Source organism: Opisthocomus hoazin, chromosome 14, assembly GCF_030867145.1.
Source record: "Opisthocomus hoazin isolate bOpiHoa1 chromosome 14, bOpiHoa1.hap1, whole genome shotgun sequence".
NCBI lineage: Eukaryota > Metazoa > Chordata > Aves > Opisthocomiformes > Opisthocomidae > Opisthocomus > Opisthocomus hoazin.
Window position 1 is genome coordinate 2,268,755 of NC_134427.1, and position 18,179 is coordinate 2,286,933.

Consider the following 18,179-nt stretch of genomic DNA (forward strand, 5'->3'; position numbering starts at 1 on the left):
GGATGACGACTCGGGCGACAGCGAGGCCTCGCGCCTGCCTGCGGCCGAGGCGACCGTCTCCATCCCACGCTGCTCGCGATCTGCACAGCTTATAAAAGTTCCTATATCCAGTTTATAAAAGTTACCATTTTTATAAGTATAAAATGACCCAGTTGAATCAAAAAGTGATTTTCTTTTATGTTGAAAACTCAATGTAAAACTTTTTTTTGTCTTTTTTAATGTCTAAACTGTTCAGTAAGTAATGCAAAACCAAAGTAAGAGTTTATCTTCTTTTTTTTTTTTTTATTAAGACAATCCCACAGCTGGAAAATGAAACATCCTAGATTACATAAGTGACTTCAAAAAAACTCTAGAAAAAAATCTTTACAAATTTACATTTGTACAATACAAAAACTAACAGCTCATTGCATATAAATATTACATTTGGTCTGCCAACGAGTGGCATCAAAATCCCTGCAGTATTCATTTAAAGGGACCTGAGATAGCGGATGTGAAGATATGGGCATAAATATCACCTGAAAAAAAAAAAAATAATAACCAATATAGAAAGCAGACATAATTCTCATAGTTTTGTGCATTTTTGTGTATTTTAAATCATCCAGAAGCTGAACTGTAGAGCCTAAAGCACGTGGAGTTCACCGCTCCGACGCCAACTGGTATTTCGAAATGAAGGCTGCTCTAACGAGTCATGGAGGAACGAAGAGCCCGTGTTAGTATTTCTACGGAAAAATCACCCCCAGACTTTGATCTCCGACTGCGCCCCGAGCCGCTGCCGCTCGCCGGGGCGGCGTTTCGAGGAAGAGCGACCGCAGCTTTGGCTTCCACCCGCAGCCGCCAGCGAGGCGGGCGGCACCGCCAGCCCCTCCTGCGACCGCCGCCGCCGGACCCCCGCCTCGCGAAGAGACGCGGGGCTTGCCCGTTCCGAACACCGACAGCTGCGAAACCGCTCGTCGTTGTCCGAGGGTCTCGGGATTTCCCACCTATTCACACGCCTGCCCGTTCCCAGCCGTGGCTGCGGTTATCTCGCAGCAGTGCTAACGCGCTACGCTGCTCGCTTTGACTTGGAATTCTCACCCGCTCTGATCGGGTACCCACATCCATGCACAGAAACGTATTTAAGCACCATTTTTATAACGCTAGAGTTAAGGCTGTGACAGCAATTCCACTGGAAATCGGATTTTTCAGGGATTCATCGCGCAGTTGCATACATTTGCTGTGGGCTGAACATGACGTATTAAAAATGTACAAGCTTCCAACAGGTCTCTGCATTGCTAATGCTAAAAAAGACAACTTTGAGACTAAATTTTGCAGGCTGTTACTTACTGTACATAAAGGAGGTTTGTTTTTTCTTCAATGTGTAAACCTCTGATACACGAATATTTGAAAATGATCTATGGCGCATGCGCGGTAATGTTCTATAATACATGTAAGAACACAATGACAGCTCCCTACGGGACTAAATAGAGATTTCTCCTTGGATTGTTAACTGCTCCTTCAGTCTAGCACATAAATAATTAGCATTTTACAGAACTCTGCACGATGGTTTTACAAAGAAAAATAAAACCCAGAAATGTAAACACGCAGACACACGTTTAAACCACCAAACGCGGGACGCAGACCGACGACAGCGGGACCCCCCAAGCCAGGGCTGCCAAGACATCCCTACCCCTACAGCTACTCGGTTCTCCCTGTCGCTCGCCGCTCGGATTCAAGACGAAATACGCATCAAGTCCTTACCAAAAATTAGTGATTGAAACTGATTTTCTGACATTAATACCGCGTGATTTTGAGCAGTTGACTGAAGCACCCAGAGACGCCCAGGAGCAGCCTTTGCAAACGCTGGCCATGGTCCACCTTGCTTTTTGCGGCCAAGAGAGCCTCCAAACATTGTCAAAAGCAACACATTATATTTGGTCTTTCCCCATTTCTTTAGATTACTTGAGGACTCTCTCGACCACGCACCCGGTGTCAGCTCTTCCCAGCGCTCTAGGCACTGCACAGCCTTTCCGCTTCGGCACGGGAGCGGCGGCCGCGGTGTACGTTGAAGAAAGCGCCCAGGGAAAAACAAAATACGCAACAGGACGCAAAATGTCAAGCAGCCAAAACCCCCTCCACAGATTATTTCTTCGTGACTATATTTAGCTTATTCATCCACAGGGTGGGGTCGACTGGGCTAAAGGGGGTGGCTCTGGTTACTTCACGGAGGAAGGAGTGATGGGAAGAGAAGAGAGGAGTGATGGAGCTGCCCAGACCCATCAAGCGCGAGCCTCAACGTACAAGTTCCATGGGTTATTGACAACAGAAATCTGGTGAGCCTGGAAGCACGCGACTTCTGCAAGGGTTCCGTCTGCCACAGTTGAGACAGCAAGCGAGGAGAGGAGGAAGGCAGCAGGCGGGGAGCGGGCGCGCTAAGGGATGGGAGCAGCCCTGTCCCGTGCCTCCCCGCAGCCGGGCCGGACGCGTTGAGCTGTCGGCGCAGAGCAGCCAAGACGCCAGCCCTCAAACTTTCCATCTTTGCCAAATCCACCTCCGAACATTGCTAGTGAACAAAGTAAGGCAGAGACTAAAAATATGGAAAGTCTTGGGGAAAAAGAGGGGTAGAACCAAACCTTCTAGTCTAGCTGAAATAAAATTCATCAAGATCTTAGAAGTTTCCAAACAGCATCCTAAGCAACCTACGGGGGCAATACAGGGAAGCCGAAGAAGAGAGGCAGAGCGCGGCAAAGAGAGAAACAAAAAGGCGACAGAGGAAACACCGAGCAGGCGAAGTTTGGGCTGAAGCGAGCCGGCAGCACATCGCTACCGCAAACCGAGCTCCGCTGCTCACGCCCCGGGCCGGGAAGAAACGGCAGTGCTGCAGGCGGCAGGGCTGCGGCCGGGAGAACTCCGAGAGCGACGACGCACGCGGGCCCTTCAGCCCCGTCGGCATCGCGGGGCGCGGGCGCTGCGGCGGGCGAAGGCGCTGGGGCGCGAGCCCCGCTTCCCGAGGCGTCTCCCAACGCCCTCGAATTCATCCTACAGCAGCAGAGGAACCCTGGCCTGCCCACGCACCCGGCTAGCCCTCAGGAATCTGATACACGATCAGACCTTCAAATCCTTTTCTCGGGCAGAATTTCAGAGTTTTTTTGATACGGGTGGAAGGAGAGGGAGCGCGGTCCCGGCTCTGCCCCACGCCGGGCAGCACAGCCTGCCAGGGGCTCGGCAGCCTCGCCAGACGCTGCCTGAGCACCAGCTTTGGGACCGGGGAGCGAGACGGTACAAGGCTGAGATCATTTTACTGCTTCTGCTCCACCTGCTGGGTTGATCCTAAGTCTCCCATGACCGTAAGTGGCTCCTGATAGGATCTGGGTTCTGAGAGAAAGTGTCCAAGTTACTACGGAATTAGAATTATTCCACAGAATGAAGCTATGAGAAATCAACTGCCCAACTCAGAGGAAGAATCCCGATACAAAACCAAGTAAAAATAACATCTCTAAAACCAAGTTATTTCTTCCATGCTTACAAAAGGTTCTCATGCACAAAAAAAGCTTTGTTTTTTGTTTTTTTTTACAATAAGCAATAGTTCTGTTGTCTAGCACACCCTGCTGTCTAGCTCTTCGTCAGGTAACGCATTTGATTAATACTTACGCCACAGCAAAGTGATGCTTCACCGTTATCTTCACAGTACTTCATTACATAGAAAAGATACATTTAAGAACATATTTAATATTATTCTAATTGCTGCTAAAATACACAAACTTATAAAATGATTTCTCTGGAATCCACGCGCTTTATCTCTCCCCAACCCCTACACAAAATAAATAAGTAAGTGGATCTTCGGCCAGTCAGAAATATATGAAAAGCATTTCTTTTGCATTTCAAGGTTTTCAGGCTTTAGAACAGAACCCATAGTGTTTACATCAGCGCAACGGGACTGGTCTACGAGGGGTGTGACTCCGACTATGGACTGAGGCATACATGCTATTCCTGGTTACCATATGTAGAAGGACCGATCAGTCAAAGAAATAATACATTTCTTATAAATATATATGCGTGTATATATATACATATATATGAGAGAGATGACAGGACAGGTGTTTATATTTTAAAGCCCAACGCAGAACTAGGAGAGCCTCTGCACTTTGTGTTTTTTTTTCCCCCCCATCAAAACACAACTGAATCAAGTCCAGGAATGGGTAACGGCCGACTCAAAACATTCCTTACAAAATTAAAAGTGTGATTTTTGTACTGTACCATAAACTCATCTTAATGCTCTGAGCAATTTAGGATATACTCTCCCTCCGTCACAAAACTAAACCTCTGCATTTTTTCAAGTCATTTTGCGCCTAACTAGAATTTTTGGAAAGCGAGATAAAATAGCTAGTGCTTAATATAGAAAGTCAAAAATTAAATTCCTTCTGCATCTGAGAATATACATGGGTCACTCTTTGCTGCCTGAGGTTTTCCAGAATTATTGACCAAGCTGTGCACAGAAGAACTGAAGGATATTGGATGAAAGCTTAAAAAAAAAAAAAAAAAATCTTGAAAAACTCCACCAAAACTTTCTCGTCTCTGTTTTCGTTTGTTCTCTCTGCGCAATCTCACTCACTCTCTTGACCAGGCCAGAGCTGCCAGATCGGTTCAGGCAACGGGAGACAGCTGAAGTCCCATCCGCATTCCAGCCAGACCCCGCGATGGAAGAGGCCGCTCGTCCCGGCTCAGCCCACGCCGAACACCTTCTGTTCACCGAGGAGCAAGACCACACGCGCCGTCGCGTACTGTACTGTCGCTACCAAAGCCGTTCCTGTTTTCAAGTTAGCATTTGTCGGGATAAGAAGAGCACAGTGCAACACGAACCCTCTTCTGGAAGCTTGCGATCCAAGAGTCCGTCTGGAGGACGTGAGCCCCGGCGCTGGAGCTCCGTCCAGCTCCCTCGTCACCTCCCCGGGGCAGAGGACACCAAGCAGAGATCTGCTCCGAGCCAGGGGCAGCAGAACCGCGCGGGAGGCGGTCGGCCGAGCTGCGCAGACAAATCCCCGCCTGCTGAAAACACGGCGCTGCCGACAACGCTGACAACTGCTTCGCTTTCTTTTTGCCGTGCCAACGTCAGGAAGATCTGGTTAGTCTACAGCTTCGCGAGCAATTCCATCCCTCCACGCTCCTTCTTGCCTCTTCTTCAACACGTACGGAATAATAGCATCTATTTTCTTTTAAGTTTCCAGTAGTTGTAAATAGAGGTAGCTGAGCTACTATTAAAAATCACGTTATGCTTTGAAGAGGAGGAACCTTTCAAATGTTGAAGTTACCCCTTAGCTGCACAATCTCTATTAATACTATAAAAATATGAGAGGAGAAAAAGAAAATAGATGCAAGTAACTTTTGCATTTGGCACCTTTTGTCTAGATATTCATACTTCTCAAGTATTCTCTTTTTAATAAAGTTAATGCACACATAGGACACACCACATCAAAGGTTTGCTACATATTTACAAGGCACCAACCCTTTGTCACTTTTTACACGAATAAAGAACCGATAGAAAGCACATCAGGACCCCCCTAACTGTAGTATAGACATACTTCAGTTCAGCACAATTCATGAACGTTTGGCCTGGGAAGATTAAAATAATCCAGATCCTTCTTACAATATAGAAACTGTAAACATTTTATAGCTGCCTTTAGGATTGGTGTATTGTGCAAAAGTTATAATTATTACTGTGTATAAGGATTTATGGCAGAGACCACATAAAAACTCTGTAAGAAGGTGCTATTTCTATAATACAAAAACAAAACAAGGGAGAGAAGTCACCGTCGTGACTCCAAACGTCACGTTCGTATCGAGAAGCTGGAAGCCTCTTTAATGTGATGAACCTGTAGTGCGTGGGGAAGAATTTCTGCAATTTAAGGCCTAATGAATAAGGCTTGCTTTGACCAATGAAGTGTGGCGATCTGAAGTGTGGAAACAAACGCAAACTGACAGAATGGAAAAGCACCACTGTGAAACGTGAGTGGAGTCCCCGCACAACTTGCTTGGTAGATTTTTCTGGTAAAATCCCTGCAGTAGAAGGCCATTGAAGTTCTTTTAAAATTGTTCCAAAAGGTTTTTTATCTGTCAATAATTCCATCCCATGAGATGGCTGACCCTGGCTTTTTCTGTCATTTTCCGCACCCTGCCTGACCTGGAAGTACCAAGGTTCAAAGGATCCTCGGTGTGCACAAAATTGTCATTATCAGAATCGTCGTTGTACAAGACGGTTCTCCTGCCCTCGTTCCTCGTTCTGATCCGAGGCGGTCTGCTGAATCGCCCTCCAAACACGCTTTCACCAAATTGTCCTCCAAACAGGTTTTCAAATTCATCATCCGTAATTCGGGCGCGTTTCGCTCTGGTGGCTCCTCGCGAGGCTCCTCGGCCTCCTCGGCCTCTTCTTCCTCCCCTGCCGCCACCTCTTCCTCTGCCGCAGCCTCTTCCGCCTCTACCGCCTCGTCCCCCCCTGCTCCATCTCCCCCACCTCCCCCATCTACCCCTCCTCCCTGTCCCTCGGCCCTGCCAATTCCGCTTCCCACCGGTGATTTTCCGTTTGATTTTTCGTTTGGGTTTTTTGGATTGCACAACTTTGCTGTAGTCATGGTCTCCGTCAATGTAATCCTGATCTGTTCTAGACGTTGATTCAGAGTCTGAATCGGAGCCGCTTCTGCTTTCAGAACTTGAACTGGATCCCGACTCCCCACTTTCTGAGGAAGACAAACCAGATTTTTCCTTTAACTCTCTCTTCTTTTCCTCTTCCTCGGCCTCCTCCAGACGCTCATCTTCCGATGCGCTTAGTAACTTCCTCTTGACTCCGGTCCGAGGTTCTCTGCCATCCCCGTTTGTAAGTGGTCCATCAGGAGAGTGATCTACGCAAACACAAAACAACGCTGTCGGTTACCACCGTCACGCCTGAGCCGAACAGGACACAAGCAGCAGGATTGCCCACGCCTGCCTCTGAGGATGCTCCAGCCCCGAGCTACTCACCACAGGTGACCTTTATGTGCTGTGGAGACAAACAGGTGCTCTAAGGGGAAAATTTATCAGACAAAGTAAATGTAGTTCATCTTATCTGGAAGCGAGGACTGCAAGCTCTCTTGACTAAGAGTTCAGTGAAGATCCAGTCCATAAAAGGAACCCAGAGTGACTAGGTTAGACACAGACACCTAACATCCTGCCTAGAGTTTTTTCTGCCTTGGCACCCTAAAATCAATTTCAAACCTACCTACATTGAAATAACACTCTGCAAGCAGTATTTATTCCCTATCAAATGCACGTTCTCAAATGGCTTAGTGCAGGGAACACAATTTCAAGACAGTAAAGAACCCGGGGAAGCTCGCTAGGATTGCTGAACACCTTAACTTAAAAATACATAAAGCATCCTGCTGGCTTGGGACCCACAATGCTACATTGCTTGCAGAGTTACAAATCTGACAGTGAAGACTGAATATCTTTTTTAACATGGGACATGAAAAGCTCACCTGCATCACACAGCACTGCTACAGCACAGTAGCACGGAGTTGAGAAAGGCTTCAGGGTTTCGACCAGTGCTCATTCGACGCCTACCTCAGTGGAAAGTCTGATTAACATGTCCCAGAGACAAAGTACCAGTTTTCAAACAGTGCTTCCTTTCTAACGACAACAACTTAGCCTTGATTATGATAAAAATATTTAAATTTTTTAAAAACTTTTTTTCATCTTTGGTTTCAACTTGATTAATGAAAGGACAAGGTTTTGGGGTGGGAATTCTTTTGGTTTGGTTTGCCTTTTTGTACTCCTGAAGGAACTGTAATTCTCAAGAAATTTAACAGCAATCAAGCTTTTGCATCTGGAGAAATTTTAAAGGACTTCACTGGAGTGCATGTGGCATGATGTGCATGCCACACTTCTGCCAAGTGACCACAGAACCGTAAGAGGTAAGGTAAATTCAATTCTTTAGTATGGTTTGGAGATATAGTATAATGCTAGACTCGGGCAACAATGTCGTGAGCATCAGACAGAAGTAATGCCTTTCATTTCTGGTGAAACTACTCATTCAAAGAACAGAACATTTATTATTTCTCACCTTGTTTCACTGGTGTAGATTTACTCCTGACTGGTCTACTTTTCCCTGGATCAATGGCATTCCCACTTCGGTTCTGTGCATTCGAGCCTGAGGAAGATGGCTGGCCTTCCATCTCTTCGCCAGTGGCTGAACCCAGAGGTTCTTCTGCTGTATCTGAAACTTCAGACAGGACACCGCTAATGTGACAGCGTAACTTTTATCCTCTATTTACAGGGTTGTAACGCAAGGCGTTTTGGGGAAGTTTTGTACCCCCTGAGTTAACAGCCCAAGGCAGGAGGTTAATCTCACCACGCGGCCTCTGCAGTCATGAAGAGACCGCTTCCTCCGCAGTGTAACCCAGCGCAAGCTTACCGTATTCCTGACGCTGTATGAGAGCAGCCCGCATACAGGCAGTCCAGGCTCTTGTCACCAAATTTATTCTTACCAAGGACAGACACAGGTTCCCTGCTCTCTGACCCTTACCAGTAACTTGCCAACAGCTGGAGGGCCAGGTTCAGCTAACCCAGTCCACAGACAACGTATTTACACGACCTTGCTACTTGCTCTTTCAACAGGTGGGTTTTGTGTGTGTCTCATGAATAAAAGTTTAAACTGAACACTAAATATCCTTCAGCTTTTTCATCACTCTGCACACACAAGGTGCTGCAAAAGAAAGGATGCGTTTTAGAAAATTCCTCCTCACCGTGAGATGAAACTGAAGAATTTGTCCTAGTCAAAGGCAGTGAGGTATTCTGGTTGGGTTTAGGTTGAATCTTCATTTGCTTCTGTTTCCCTTTTGGGCTGAAGACACAAAATATCCCAAAGAGATGAAACTGTTAGTACCAAAAGACTCAAACACAAAACCAGTTTCCCCTGCAAAGTGCCTTGGTTGTTTGCAGGAAATGCGTAACACAGTCGATCTCTTCCCAGTGCTTGCCCAGGAGCAGTAATACTAAAAATAATGACCATATCATTCTGTTTGATAAAGGCATGAGAGTTTGCAAGAACAAAATGTTATCTTGCCTGTTAAAGCAAACACACAGTTTACTCAGACAATGTGTCATATAGAAGTCAGAACAGTATTATACAACACTTTTTCAACAGTTACTAAACAAAGGCAGAAAGAATCATGCTCCTCCATTTTCTCCAGAAGGAATACTTCTAATTATATAGTCTTTCGCTTACCAGAATTATGCACAAAGTACCAATGGAGCACGGAATTTGAGCTCATGATTTTATCACCCGAAAGAGCAACCGCATCAGGAAACGAGCAATACTGTTACAGACTGCTTATTCACGAAGGCCTGTCTACCACTGCCATCCAAACGAGACCGACAGCCCGTCTCACGACCGCTGCCTTACCTAGACGCCCTGCTAGTGGATGGCGAACTGCTACTGCTTCTTAGCCGTTTTCGGTACCGGGGCCTCTTCCTCTTCTGACATTGCATTGCTGACTTGTACTCGGAGATTATGTTTTTCATATGATTTTCAAATAAGGCAGATAGTCGAAGTGTCATGCTGTAGATCTGGAGTGAGAAAGCATGGTCATAGTTATTAGAAATTGAATAACTAGAAGATCAGCAAAAGAAAAAAAAAAAATCATCGCAAAGATGCCCAGACTTTGTAGCATGAAAGAAAAAATCAGGGTGATGTTCAACTACGAAGTTCTTTATGGATAATTTCCCTCCACGGTACACACACCTTGCAACAAAAGTGTTTTCATAAAAGGATTTAATTACTTACAGTGCTAAATATTTACAGAGTTACAGGAAAATGGATATCTAGATTACTGAAATATAGCCTCCTTTTTTAATCTCCTTAAGGCATGGAAGCATGCCATAAGGTAACTTAAAGTACCCAGGGAAAAAACTATTGAACTTTGCTGTCCCCTCACATTTGTTTTTTGCTTTAATTCCCTAGTGACGAGTCCTTACATCACCCCTATAGAGCTGCACACAGAAGCCAACTAAAATGTCCTCATTCCTGATTTCTGTAAGCCAGTATTCCAGTATTTCAGACTGTACTGACTTCAGTTCAAGATTTTATCTTGGATGTGTTGGAGTTCTGACAAACTCATATTTCAAACTCAGCATAAATAAAGCAAAGTTGTTGATTCCTTCCTCATACCCACACCCTTCTGCTGCATCCAGTCTTCTGAAAATTGCGTCCACACCATCAAGAAGATGTTATCCTCACCTTACCCTCAGACCTCTCCCCATTCCCTGCAGTCTGTCTGAATATAACATCTCTTCGACATGGAGTTTTCTTTACGTTCATATAACCGCATTTTTGCCCAGACCCTGTATTTTAGCAACGTCTCTTTCTTTTGCTCTGGTATGGAGCACCCTGCCCTTCTTGCCCCCATCAGGATGCCGTTGCGGAGATGGTAAAATGGGCTGGGAAACCTCAGGACGTCGGCACGCGTTTGGCAGCAGCCAAACCCGCAGCGGCAGAAGGCCCAGCTGAGTGCCCCAGCCCTCCAGCACGGGTCACCTCACCGAGGCACTTCACAGTGTTTAAGCAAATGGGTGTTGATGGGCCACTCCATTAAGCTAATTTGGGAGTTGACTCCGAAGCTGTTCAGTTCTTAATATGCAGGGCAGTTCCCAGGGAGCATGCAGGGCAAATAACTCACCAAGTTCACTCTGACACCAAGCACACAGAAACACCCTCAAATCACCTGTCTTCTTGCAGTCCTCTACAGACTGCCTTTCTAACAAAGTGAGCAAAAGTTACAGATCCTTCCCTCCAGAGCCTACCCACAGCCCACCTTTCAGCTTTTATTGAACACCAAGAGTTCAATCTGCCTTCAGCAACTTTCTGCTTTCTCTCATGCTCACTAACACGCGGCTGGAGTTCCCCTCTCCCACAGCACCATCCTGCTCCAAGCTTACTCTCACCGTCCTGCTCACGCAAAACACAGTAGTAGTTATTCCACTGGTGAGCTAAGACTCCTGCCCAAGTGACGAGTAACACCACACAGCGTCCTGCTTCCTCCCTCCACACTCTGCTCTTTCTCCTGCTTGACAGCACCTAGCATAATAAAATCCTCTGTCACACCACCTTAGATGCCACATCAAAATTTTACAGAAATATTAAATTCTATGCATTATTGCACATTAAGTAATAGTATCGCAGTCAGATCCCAAATAGCACGCATATCTTAATAGTTTATAAGTGCTCCTATCTCTACATAGAAATATTAGGCAACTTTGCAACCAGCATTATTATCTGTGCTAAATAATGTGTCTCAGTGATGAGATTTTGTCACAACTTATTTAACATGCATCTTTTCCTTATAATTATAATGTCATTACAACAGCAATTCTCTTTAGTGTCTGGAAATACAGCCAAAATTCTTTCTACTTTCAGCAAGACATCAACCATTGGAATTCTATTTTGCATTAACAGTGGTAAGTCAAAACTGTATCTGTGTCCCCCCGCTAACTTCTGAACAACATATTATCAAAATGTGCGAAGATTTTAAAATCATTTGACCATTCAGCAGCTTAGGAAAAGCTGGCAGGCAATGTACCGCCCAGGAACACGTGGCAGACACAGCCACACTTACCTGATCAGTCGTACACTTCTTCGTCATTTTACCTAGCTCATAAAAATATCTACATTCTAATATTTTGATCTCCCCTTTCCCTCTTGCCATATCCTGTTTAGGGCTCCAGTCCAATACATTTTTTTCTGCCTAAGTAGACTCCCTATTCCCGCATGCAGAAAAAGCAAGATTAGCACCTGATAAACACAGCCAACGCTGTGCGAAAGTCTTGCCAAGCACACTAAATAAACTAGACAAAAAATTAAGTATCATAATGCTGTCAGTAAAAATATTGCATAATACTTGCATTAACAGTAGATTTAAAAAAGATCCTACTATTTCTATATGGAGTTATGAAGCTGGTAGCCTTGTTTCCAGAAATAAATTATTGAAAAATAAAAGCAACCGGTGATCAGTTTTCTGCTACAAATATTCAAACAGTAACCATACAATTTCTCAGAAGCTTTAAGTTCATAAAGTTCAGATGAAAATGAAATTCAGAAGTGATCTGCGCGAGCAGAACAAAGCATATTTATAACCATAGGTCCCAGAACTGACATATGCTACTTGTTTTTATTTCACAAAGCAGTTCTTTGCTCTCCAGATATAGACCTTATTTCACGCACTGTATTCATGTAGGGCCAGGGTCTTTGTAAGGAAAGGATTAAAATTTCTTACTTACTCGAGACTTTTTATTAGGAGTGTAAGCTTTAGAGTTGCAGAATATTAAACGAATATCTTTGTAGAATTCCAAGGGACTAGTGTAGTTTTCTGCTTCCAAGGTTTCTTTCACAGTGCTGAAGTCCATAGGAGTGTCTACAATATCTCGATAATCCTGGGAGAATATGCAAGAAAATAATAAAGGCTGTCAAATCCTACAGCAATAAAAATACCTAAGTGTTTATCCACAACAGTGGCTCTCAAGTAATTATTTCTTCTGGAGAGTCGCTGCAGATAATCCTCTGCAAGCATCCGTGCACAGAACATGGTGCACTCCAGCTCAGAGAGGGAGAGGTTAGAAACATGCCCAGCACGGATGTTTTGCCAAAGGATGAACAACAGGCTTTTGTGATTTTGAATACGGCATTTGCACTTACAGGATAGGAGAAGAGATCAACCGGCTGTCTAAACGGCTCCGAGTCCTCTCTCTCATAAATCAGGTTTAACAACTGCTTGCATTGCTCCTTCCAAGCATCAGGACTTGCTTTCATGGGCTGTCTTTTTATTCGTCGTCTTACCTGCAGGGAAACAGATGTATTTCATCGTTTTTCAGAACATTCAGATTTTTCACTCTAAGTTCCTACTCATTTACTAGCGCTATGATTCAGAGCAGATTTCCACCGTTAAAAACAGACTCGCAGTTTGATTAAAGCATAGCTGAGGGCACAACAACAGGCGGTGCACAAACTGCAGAACACGCCGTTGCTGGCAGCACAAAACCACTGAAACTCGTGAGGGGTACGCAATATTTCAGATCCAGGCTTGGTGGTTTTGTCAGCTTTCAACCAATTCTGATTGAAGATTGAATCTTTCAAATCAAATTAAATAGAAAAAAAAAGAATCTTCAGCATTTAAGTAGATTTTCCTACACAGTGACTTCCCTAAGTCTGCCAACACTTACCCACACGTGCAACTGAATTCCCACAGACTACAGGCGATGGCAAATCTAAACCACTCCAGACCTAATCGAGTGTTGCAGTACCTGCTCCATCTCCCTTCGCGCACTAGACCAAGCAGAAAGGTTTACTCACTCGTCTTTTTCCAGAGGAAGTTCCTGGAGCGTCTGAATCTACGTCTACTTCTGCCACCTAAAGGCAACGGTAACGATCACACACATGTACGCCCGTACGCGCCCGCAGCCATGGAAAAGGGGTTGAACACCAAACAGCCAACAACAACAAATGCAATTTTAAACTACTCCAGTGCAGTGCATGGTTCAAGCAAAACAGAAACTAGCTTTAAACTAGAACTGACATAACTTTAAAAAAAAAAAAAAATAGGTGGATAAGCTGTTTCATCTCTTTTCCAAATTTGCTTCCATAGAAATTACATATAAACACGTGAGAAATATGAATGGTTTATTTTCAGTCCTTAAGACTCTGCTAAGTCCCAGTCTTGCAGACCTGTACTCCCCTGCCTCAGTGTTCATGCCCTGAGCATCTGTACTAAGTTTATCCAGGTTTCATGTAGCGCCTTACTTACATAAAGTGTATGGAATATTATTTTCAGAATCTGAATTTAGAAATTAGAACAAAACCTCCTTTGTACGCAGCTTTCTACCACTAATCAAAAATAACTAATTTTGAGAGGAGAAGCGGTTGCTTGAAAGTTCCTACACAGAACCTGAAAATAATTTCTTTCTTCTTTTGAAACAAGTCATAAACTGAGACGCGCTCTTTGGAAGGCTGGAGGGAAAGGCAGGCGCTACGCCAGCGATTTTGGACACTTGTGATCACTGCTTGACATGGAACAGATGAGATTCACAACTGGCACTAGAAGGTGGAGTTGGGAAAGGAGGGTCTGCTATTTAAGTCATGGAAATCCCTCATTTTCTTCAAAATACTCTTTTAGTAGTCTGTGAAAATAGATGCCGTTATTGTATCTTCAGTTTTATAACAGTAATGAAATTATGACATTGTAGTATAGATTTTAAGTTTCAACTCAAATCCAAGACAACAGCACCAGCCATAAGCATAAAAGTGTTCAAGTGGCATCAGGTTTAATATTTCAAAACTGCAACATGGAGTATGCCTTGGGGAAGGGAGGTGGGCAGAGACCCCCTCACTAAATCTTACACTAGCTCATGTAGTGACTTTGGCTATTAGAGGCTACCTCTGTGCAACAGAAACTACAGCACATTTCCAACTGTTTACAAACTGCTTGTAAGGAGAGGGTGCAAGAAGAGAGAAAACGTTCAAGGAAGTGGTATCTAACCTGGTTTCTACCTGTTGCTTCACCCCATGGTACTACTAACAGGAAACGACACAGAATGACGTAAGAAAACCAGCTCTGCTGCCTCCCTGACAATAGGAGAGCTCTTGTCCTTCTGGTTCAGCAGAGTGAATAATAGCCCCCACTCCTACTCCCCTTCCTTCCTGACACTTCCTCACACAAAACATCATGTACTGAGAGAAGATGAAAGATATGCAGTTCCAAGAATTGTTTTTACTTACTTAAGGGAGCTTATTGCCCCAGGTGAGCAACTCAAGTGACCTCATCTCAACAACCCAGTGCAACTGCCCAGAACATAAAAACTCAACACTGATCTCCCAGGTGCTGAATTTAAAAAGGCAAGAGGTTCTGACGATCAGGCTTAAGGGTCTTACCTCCTCTTCATCAGTACTGCTTAGGTCTTCTGCTTTCACCTTGTTATATATTTCTAATATATCAGTACAACTCTGATCCCTGCAGGACAATAACAAAACCCAGAAATACGTAATCAAATATCTCAGAAACTCCAGATGTCAGGTCTGTAAAGTGAAAAACACGCCTACCCAATGAAGCGAAGTAAGACATCTGTTACAATTTTGGCTGCTTTGACTATGGGACTGTCTGGCTCGTTGAAAGTCCTGGCATTATGTTCAATGTATCGTACCTCCCACATCAGGGCAGAGATTCTCCTGGGAAAAAAAAAAAGGAAAGGGATGGACAGGAAGGTGTACGTTATTAGCCTTCTGAGTTCAGGATTACTCAGTACAGAAGGGAACGGGGTAGTTCAGATGCAGGAGAGGCAGGCTGCCAGAGACCAAGGTAAGCGGTTTCTGTTCACGTGCTGCCGACTGCCCCAGTGTGCCAGACTGCGAAGGCTTTGTGGAGGAAAGGTGTCCCGCTTCAAGCCACCAACGGATGGAGTGGAAAGAGGAAACGAACCTACTGAAGGAGACTGCTGGCTGTTCCCACTTAGAGAAAGCCCTGGAGATAAAGTGGTACCTGGCGGGGGGGGGGGGGGGGGGGGCAGGACATTATCTATCCCCAGGTTAACTGGAAAAACTGAGATTTCCAGTTTAGAGCACTCTTTTACTCACTTCTGGCAACTGCAGTACAAGCAAGTAAGGCTCAGTATGTTAGACAAAAAATACTCTCCAGATCCAGAAAGACCAGCTTTTGCCTTAACGATGCAGCCAAAAGAAATTATTATTCAGCAAGACTCACTTTGCCGACGGCCAAGCAGAATCTGGTCGTATGCTGTTGGCTCATCGAAGAAACATATTGCTGAAGTGGCATTACGTACTTTTCAGCTAAACATCCTGTCCTCAGCAAGGACATAGTAAATGTAGATTACGAACAAATAAAAACCCAACTGACCTATAAAACCTGTTTTCAAGTCTCCTCCTGATAGTGGTGAGGTCAGTTGGATAAGCAACAACAGTGCAATACATGGGATAGGCACTAAGGTCCACTGGAACAGCAAAGGGATTAGAAATGTCTGAAAGACAAAAGATCAAAATAATGTAGATGCCCCAGAAGGTATCAGAAAGAAAGCAGTAACGAGATTCCCTATAATGTGTTTTCTTTCTAAGAATTCAGTAAAAGCAATACAGCTAGATACGGCATTACCCAAACAGTAGGATTCTTTCTCTTGTACCATCTGTTAACTAGTCTTGAAAAAGCACTTTTTATTTAAGTATTGCATCTGAGATTTGCATGCCAGCAGCCAACTGTATGGCTGCAAAGCAACATGGCATATGCATTTACATCAGGAATACTACAACCAGCAACATAAACTAAGAATACAGACGTGTCCTGTGTATAAATAAAGGACAGAATTTAAATCATAGCATGCTGTTAAACTGCTACAAACTAGTTACAACTTGTTTGTTGGTGAGGACTTGTTGGTTGTTTTTTGAGAGGTTTAACTCAATATTTTGCTCATTCATATTTAGGTATGACCCACTGAGGATCCTCATTAACTTGAAAGTAAGCAGGTTAAACCCCAGAAAAAAGGGAGTAAAACTGGAAAAGACACCATATGAAATTTAAAAGGCTCTTTTCAATTACTTAGTTGAGCACATTTCACACAGTCCACACCAACTGCCAACACACCACCCTATCTGCTTCTTAGTCATGTGCCACCATGCTGACATTCTTCATCCTTCCACGTTTTCTCTCCAAACATACCAAGGGAAAGGAGTTGCTCAATCCCCCGGATCACTCGTTCACATTCTTCATCTCTGGAATGGGCCCCCCATTCTCCTTCCTGGGGTTTGTACAGAAGAGCTGTCAGCTCGTCTGGAGTCACAGGCACTCCAGCACCAACCTCCTCTGGATAAGCAGCTAAATATGAAGAATTCAACAACAGTAAGTACTAGCAGTAGCAAAAAAACTCTTTACTTTGTATACAGACATGAACTGAACACACACTTACTTCCTTCTGGAATTGGTTCCATGTCCCACGGACTCATCCTCTCTCTCTCGTTGTTGTCCCAGCTATTAAAAAAATACATTCAAATGCATAAGTTAGAGCTGAATACAACGACAAACCTTTTCTCTACCAAAAGGTCATGCCTTTTAGAAACAAGACATGTCACTAGCTACATTCCAACTCCTTGTTTTTCTCGTGTCTCCTATATATTCACTGCACTGCTGTTTACACTAAATGCATTGATTTATGAATAAGTTCACAACGAAATAAATAAAAACAAAGTGGCCGATTACCTATTTAAATAGGAAAAAGGTTCCTAGTTCTTGATGTACACATTTGTGTGCAAATATCTAGGAGACCCAGAGCCTGTGAACAGGTGTGACACCTCACAGCGATGTAAATACTCACTGAACACAGTAGCACTGGAAGGAACTATCAGGATATTCTGCCTGGAAAGGCTGCTGACTCTCCACAGTTCCAAACCACCAAGCGTCATCTATTATGCTGCGAAATCTATCCCCTAGACAGAAAAAGATTGCATTCAGCAAAAGAACAATGTAAATAATTGTTAAATAATTCTTTTTATAGAATCAGCTTCATCTTTCAAAAATGCACTACTTCAATTATTACACTTTGCACTACAGGAATTCAAGCCTTTCCCCTAAAGAAAAGGCTTTCACATCTCTGGTTAATTAGTCACAGCTGCCTTCAATCCTCAGATTACACTACAACAGGACATTCCTCTGTTATCACAGGCCTTGTAACAGTTTCTCTCATTCCTCTTTATTTTCTGCTGCAGGAATTGTAGCAAACATCAAATAAAGTTCCCCATGATTGCTACAATATCATGTGTGGTACAGTCCTTTACCTCATGTAACACAGACGCTGTATTCTGTTAAACAGCTGGAGAAGTGTTGCAACAAGTATGAAAGTGTAAAAAAGAGTAGTCACCTATTTGCCAGTTCCTTTCTTTGGCTTCATTATAAAACTGATGCAGCACAAGGAAGTCAATAACATCTGGCATATCATGGTACCTTCACAAAACAGACAAAAAAAATTGCTTCTATTACCCACATAGTTCCACACGTACAATGCAGACAGTCTCCAAACACAACATCTCATGCATTTTGTTTTCAAGTTTGGCGTAATAACTAATTAATTAATGCCATCATCATGCCTTGCAAGAGAAAAAAGAAAGGAGGGGGGTGAAGCTTCTCGACTGC

At 44.0% G+C, this 18,179-nt stretch overlaps 1 protein-coding gene across 2 annotated transcripts in view; it reads right to left on the minus strand.

Annotated features, from left to right (window-relative positions):
- Positions 1–285: 285 nt before the first annotated feature.
- The window catches only part of BRWD3 (bromodomain and WD repeat domain containing 3), a 61,520-nt gene continuing 43,626 nt past the window's right edge, over positions 286–18,179 (minus strand). The window contains exons 27-40 of one of the 2 annotated variants that reach the window (XM_075435899.1): positions 17,908–17,990; positions 17,365–17,476; positions 16,960–17,021; positions 16,713–16,868; positions 15,900–16,020; positions 15,089–15,214; positions 14,921–14,999; positions 13,346–13,402; positions 12,692–12,832; positions 12,277–12,429; positions 9,407–9,570; positions 8,748–8,845; positions 8,066–8,218; positions 286–6,869 (exon numbers count right to left, since the gene is read on the minus strand). In XM_075435899.1, the coding sequence (XP_075292014.1) occupies positions 6,088–6,869; positions 8,066–8,218; positions 8,748–8,845; positions 9,407–9,570; positions 12,277–12,429; positions 12,692–12,832; positions 13,346–13,402; positions 14,921–14,999; positions 15,089–15,214; positions 15,900–16,020; positions 16,713–16,868; positions 16,960–17,021; positions 17,365–17,476; positions 17,908–17,990 (2,287 nt within the window). In that variant the 3' untranslated portion in view covers positions 286–6,087. Of the gene's footprint in view, positions 6,870–8,065; positions 8,225–8,747; positions 8,846–9,406; positions 9,571–12,276; positions 12,430–12,691; positions 12,833–13,345; positions 13,403–14,920; positions 15,000–15,088; positions 15,215–15,899; positions 16,021–16,712; positions 16,869–16,959; positions 17,022–17,364; positions 17,477–17,907; positions 17,991–18,179 lie in introns of both variants that reach the window. The other variant, XM_075435898.1, reaches the window with a different exon arrangement.